Below are 6,528 nucleotides of genomic sequence, written 5' to 3'. Positions count from 1 at the left end.
TATTTTTTTTAATCCAACTGTTTTTAATATTCTTTTTCGTTTCTGCATTTTTAATTTTTTTTGTTTATTTTTCTATTTTTTATTTTTCCTACTTGCTTTGATTCTGTTTTATTTTCCTGTATTTTAATCATGTAAAGCACTTTGCATTGTCTTTGTACTGAATTGTGCTATACAAATGAATTTGCCTTTGCCCTCATTTTAAGAAAAATAGCTAATTTTGATTTGATTTTTTTTTTGCAGTGCATTGTTTGCATCCAATATTGCCTTAGCAACAAATGAGCTGTTTGGGTTTTTTTAGGACCAGAATGTTCACATTTTGCACGAAGAAGACAGGTGGTTTAGGTGGGGCGTGAAGGATAGTCATCTATATAAGAAAGAAAAAAACAAACCTTAAACAGAAGGAGTGGACTCAGATTTCAAAAACCTACAATTCAGAGATTGAGTTGATTCCTTCCTGCTATCTTCACAACCCCCCGTTACAAGGGAGGAGAAGACTTTGTCTATTCAGCCAGACCAACAATTCCCTTTAATGACCCCCCTTTCAGAGACATAGACAGGTATGGGTCTTTTCAGGCTAACAACAGAAGCCAAATGACTCCCATTCCAAAGGGGTGGACCCATTCCACCATTTCTATTTGTATGTTTTCTGAACAAAAACAAGGCTTTTTGTCCTCTCTATAAAACCTGTAACTCTTTGGCATAGAAAACATGCAAATTGAACCTATATAGCCTCGAACTCAACGCATTTTCTGACAATTTGAACTGAAAAAGCTTCTTGATAGGACGCAAAACGTCTTCAAACTTGAAACAAAGTGAAATGGATTGTTCTTTAACTATTTTTGGAATGACTATGACCTGGATGACTGGGAATCTTCACCAGCACACCCCTCTGGGATTTAATTTTCACTCCAGCAGTTAAATATCAGGGTGTTCATTCTTTGCTCTGTGATCTTAGAGTAAAGTTAACAGCTATGAGTTTCACTCCTCCCAGCACGTAAGTGGTGCATTCATTCGCTTTCATTCCAACCATTCGCCAATACTAACTTTAGTTAGCCTTAGCAAACATTTATCTTACTTATCAAGATGGAAAGCAGCTATCTCTGCATGGCTTCTGGACTCCTTTCCTTTCTTAAGCCGCCACCAATGCTCAAAGGCTTCACCCTCGTTGTGCTTCTTTTTTTTTGTTTTTGGCTTTAATCTGAGAAACTGAAATAAAGAAAATGAGCCATTTTTCAGCTTTATCACAGAGCTGCTAAAATCTATGAAAACCTGACCGAGACATGAGTCTCTAATCCTGTTGGTGCAGAATCCCTTCATACTGGCAATTGCATCGTAACCAGAAGGAAAGGTCAAAGTTCTGACAACTGGATTTTTCCTGAAAATCACTCGACATTCTGTTGATGTGTTATTTTTGTACAAAATGTATTATTCTGGTGAAAAAGATGCAACTAAATGATGTTTTTAGGTTTCTGCTAAAAAAAAATTTGTAGCATTTTACCGTAACATTTTAAAAACAAAGCTGTCCTTTCACATTATGTTACAATTACTAAAGGTTCTTGAACTTTATGTAATAGATTGCCAAAAACAAGTCATTGTCTATTAGTCGAAATATATTTGTATACAGATGCATATCACACCTTTAGACTTGTAAAATGTTACCTGTTTTTAAACTGGGAAATGCATATTAAGGGTAAATTAATACAATCTGGGCACCAGCAGTTTTTGTTATGGGAAAGAGTTTAAATCCTGAAGGTAAAAACTGAAGCCAGAGCAAAAGTTCTCAGGCACAGGGTCTGTAGTTAGAGAAGAAGCAGACAGTATGTCTGCATGATGTGAAAGAACAGGTGCAAGTTAGGATTGTGGGGATTATTGTTTGTTCTGCTGCTTGGGCTTGTTATTAACTCACGCCTAAACGGAGGAAGCAGTGAATGGAACACAGTTTTTACTCTGCTTTACTTCTGAGGTTTAATATTTCAATCCTCTCATCTAGTCTCAGCAGAGAGACACATTGAAGAACAGAAGTTATTGCATAAAAACATGTCAGAAGTCACTGGCCACATTAGACTGAACCGATTTATACCTTTATTTTCCAAAAAAGTAAGAAAACACTCCACTGGACTTTGTTTCCAAGTTTGAAGATGTTTCATATCCCATCCAGGAAGCTTTTTCAATTCAAAATGTCAGAAATAGAGTTTGAAGCTTTAAAGGTTCAATTTGCATGTTCAATTCTATAAAGCCTTAAACTCAACGCTATTCCTGACATTTTGAATTGAAAAAGCTTCCTTTAAACTTGGAAACAACGTCCAGTGGATTGTTTTTTAACTTTTTTGCAATAATTATGGATGACTGAGAATCTTCACCAGCATTTTTTACCTTTACTTTCCACGGGTTAAATGGTTCACTTCTGGTAAATTAAAAGATGTCAAATTTCTAAGTAAATCCATTGTCTTCACACAAGTAGATATTTGAACAAATATGTAAATAATTATACTTTCAAAGAGTAATAATTATCCTGCAGATTCTTCACATACTTCTGCTGTGTCTTCCAGCTGTTACGAGAACTGAAGCACCCGAACGTGATCGCGCTTCAGAAAGTGTTCCTGTCCCACAGCGACAGGAAGGTGTGGCTCCTCTTCGACTACGCTGAGCATGATCTCTGGGTGAGTCTTTCTTCACTGCTGCTACATCATGCAACAGTAGGAATCTCAGCCAAACCTGTTTCTACAGGAACAGTAACTGGACTATATAAAGTATGTCCATATGGTAAACGGCCTGTATTTATATAGCACTTTTTCAAGTCAGGAGACTTCACCAAAGTGCTTTACACTAAAATTATTCACACAATCATGATGGGGAGCTATATTGTAGCCTCAACTGTTATGGGGCTCACTGACAGAAGTAAAGCTGCTGTACACTGGCGCCACCGGGCCCTCTGACCACCATCAGTAGGCAATGTGGGGAGGTGTCCTGTCCAAGGACACAACGACACCTGAGCCAGAGCCAGGGCTTGACTGACAACCCTCCGATTGCAGGGCAAACTCTTGCACCCGACACCACTGTCGCGCCCAGATGGTTCATACTAAAAGGAAAAGGTGACAGAAGTGATGGGTCAAGATCTCTTAAAACATTTTCTTTGTTACCCTTTCCTTGTGTTACTCTGTTTTTGTCTGTAAGGTCCTATCCACACAAAGACAAGCTTAGGCTTAATGACGAAAGTACTACAGCAAACCCATGTATCATCAAGACGAAGCTGGCATTTTGGGAGTTTGTAGGCGAAACTTTATCCGAGATGCTTGCTTTGTTTGGCCCAGGCACGTGTTTACCTTTAGACAGGCACACATGGTCCACACTGAAAGAATGAGAACATAATGGTACCCATGCACAATTCTCGCCTGGCTTGTTTGCGTCACTAACGGATCTGGCATAATTTGACAGCATTTTCAGGTATATTTATTATATTTCATGTGGTGGCAAATATTGACTGAGCTGGCTTTGAGCTCAAAGAGGTGTTTTTTGTCTTCATGTAGATGTTGCCTATATTATCCTTGAATCATCCAAACATGGAGAAAGGTGGAGGTTGGGCTCCACCATTAAACCTTTGCTTGTTTTGCAGCACATCATTAAGTTCCACCGTGCCTCCAAAGCCAACAAGAAACCCATGCAGCTACCCAGAGGGATGGTGAAATCTCTTTTGTATCAGATTCTGGACGGGATCCATTACCTCCATGCCAATTGGGTGCTCCACAGGGACCTGGTAAGTAACTATACTCACTTCTTTTACTGGAACATGCCAGCCACAGGATGTACTTCGTCAGTGAGCTGTTTCGAAAAGTGGCAACGCAACAGAGATGTCTTTACTTCTCATGGCATCATAAATAAAAGCAAATACCTGTGCAGAGTCTGAAAGCATTTACATCGCTGGCACTAAAGCCCACCCAATGCATGGCTAAATCTGCAAGCCAGGCAAAATGTTCTTTGTAAACTCTATATCTTTCCTTCAAGCCGGACATAGACTGTATGATTTTTTTTTACCTTTGCTGGAGAATTTTCCAGTCATGTGAGAATTTTTTCTGGCCGAGTTTCAGTCTGATCGTGCATAGTGTACAGGAGGTAACGAGGAGCGATCAGCCTCTCAAGACCACCTCCCGATCAGGAATCGTAAGTTCGGGAGAAAGTCAAACATGTTTGAAAAATTTAGTCGGCCGTCTTGAGGTTGTCGTGAACAAATCCCGCTGTTAGAGCAGAACTAAGAGCGTCTACAAGCAGATTTACCAGAACCTCGAGCACTGCGCATGTGCAAACAAGGGAGTTCTTCTTCTTCTTCCAGATTAACGAGTCCGAACAGCGCCATCTCTTGGCACTGAGTCTGATGGGTGGTTTTTGGACATACCTTGTGAGCAGGTAGATTGCATCACAGCATCTAGCCGCACAGTGTGAGAACAAACATGAGCTGTGAACTTTTAAACCATGTCGTACACTTTAAGCTAAAGCTGCATGCAACGATTCAAAATATTGCACAGTGTATGCCCGCCTTCACTCATAAGGTCTTCAACTTACTGCTGTCTAGTTTATCCTTCCAAGTTTCACCAAAAAAACTAGAACATAGAAAGAGTGAAAAAATAAATAATCTAATCTTTTGTCAGCTGTTTCCCCCTAGGCCTTAAAAACAGAGATTATGAAAGGGACCTCTGTTTTAAAAAAAAAACCCAAAAAACATGGACTTGCTGCTACTGCAGAACTATAGGCCCATCTCAAACCTTCCTATCAGTTTCAACAGTTGCACACCTTCTTAACAATGACTAGTCACAGACTTTTTTTAAATGCATGTAGAGGGAAGTATCTGTGTTGATGCTGACAGGGCTGAGTTACTCAGCAGCTCTGTGAGGATAGCTTGGCTAATTTAGCCCAGAACTTTTTGACCAATAAGGTTGTGGGGTTTCTGTGTCTCAGATGACATGAAATCAATGGAAAGGGCAAATAAAACAAAAGTACAACAAATCTCTGCTGCTCACGATTAATTAGGTTGTTGCTACAGGTTAGAGTCAGGCAGTTCCTTTGAAAGCTGATTACTCTTTGAAGTCATTCACAGAATGAACCAATAGAAAAACAATCCTCCCCGCTACTGGCCAAGATGGTAGAGCAGTCAGAATGACGTTGGTTGGTTTCCTCTTTCCTCTAGTCACGTCAATGTGCCCCTGGGCAAGGCACTTAACCTGAATGTGGCTCTAGCGTTGAGCGCTGTGAGTGGCCATTATGAACAAAAGACGGTCGTATACATTTAGTGCATTTATTGATGCAGCTAAACTCCTCCCTATAGATAAATGCCTTTTAATGCCAACATGGTGGCTGTTATAAATGATTGTGTAATTACCTCACAGGGTTAATATTATTCTCTCCATAGTAGAAAATCAGTTAACTGAATAAAGATAAAATCTATTAGCTCTGTTAGCCTAAAGCAGCACAGCTCTGGTTCTGGATGAAACGCTAACAGTGAGGGCTGGTCCACTTTGTCTACATCAATCAGTGCAAACAGCAGAGCTGCGTGTTTGCTGTGGCGCAGGTGTTGTTTAGTCTCAGCTTGTCCTATTATTATAAATCAGGTGGTGATAAGGAGCCGGCTTGTTGTGTGTGAGGAGCAGGACGTCCTGATTCCAACCATCTAATCTGGCTGCAGCACAACACAGGTTCCTGTGAGATTCTCTGCACCTTTCATTCCCACACCACATCCTTTGTTGCTGCTGGTAATTGGAGGTTGTATTCTCCAACAGAAACCAGATTGTTGCATAACTGTCGATTAGTTTGGCTTGATAAACAAATCCTATTGGATGGTGTTCAGGGGTGTAGACGTGTTTCCAGCTGGCATGATGCTATGAAACCTTTAGCTCACAACAGTGACACGTTTTGGAGAGTATAGGTGGGAAAAGTAAATACCGATGATTTCCCATAAACAGAGAAGAGATTATAGGAACCAAAAAAGACTTATTCGTTTAGAATAGTCCCTCCCAAATGCTGGGGTTTCTCCCTGAAGGCTTCGTTTCAGTAATCCAACTAAATAACATTACTGATCATAAGAAATACGCTGGTAAGATTATATTAAAACCATACGGAAAGTACTGGCATGTAAATTAAACCAGTATATTGGATTGCTTTACCTATATATTGAGCCTTGATTTGTTTTTAGAATGAAGTAGAACGAAATTTATTGGACACATTAAACTTTTTTAAGAAATAAAAAACAGAAAAATTAAGTGTGCAAAATTATTCAGCGCCCTTTAGTTAAGACTTTATAGTGTCACCTTTTGATGCAATTACAGCGTTCAGTTGTTCGGGTTATGGCTCTAACAGTTTTGCACATCAAGAGACTGAAATTTTTACCCATTCTTCCTGCAAAACAGCTGGAGCTCAGTGAGGCTGGATGGAGAGCAGCAGTTTTTAGTTCTTTCCACAGATTCTGGATTAGATTCAGGTCTGGACTTTGAATAGGCCATTCTAACACCTGGATATGTTTATGTGTGAACCATTCCATTG

The 6,528-nt window shown here is 39.8% G+C and overlaps 1 protein-coding gene across 1 annotated transcript in view; it reads left to right on the top strand.

Moving 5' to 3' along the window:
* Positions 1 to 6,528, top strand: part of cdk19 (cyclin-dependent kinase 19) — an 80,165-nt gene that overhangs the window by 42,103 nt on the left and 31,534 nt on the right. Inside the window, exons 3-4 of the mRNA XM_015388235.1 lie at positions 2,550 to 2,660; positions 3,614 to 3,754. Of these exons, the coding sequence (XP_015243721.1) occupies positions 2,550 to 2,660; positions 3,614 to 3,754 (252 nt within the window). The remainder of the gene's footprint in view (positions 1 to 2,549; positions 2,661 to 3,613; positions 3,755 to 6,528) is intronic.

The sequence above is a fragment of the Cyprinodon variegatus genome, unplaced genomic scaffold (assembly GCF_000732505.1).
Source record: "Cyprinodon variegatus isolate N-32 unplaced genomic scaffold, C_variegatus-1.0 Scaffold417, whole genome shotgun sequence".
NCBI lineage: Eukaryota > Metazoa > Chordata > Actinopteri > Cyprinodontiformes > Cyprinodontidae > Cyprinodon > Cyprinodon variegatus.
The sequence above is the reverse complement of the archived record's forward strand: the minus strand, read 5'-3'. Positions and strand labels throughout refer to the sequence as shown.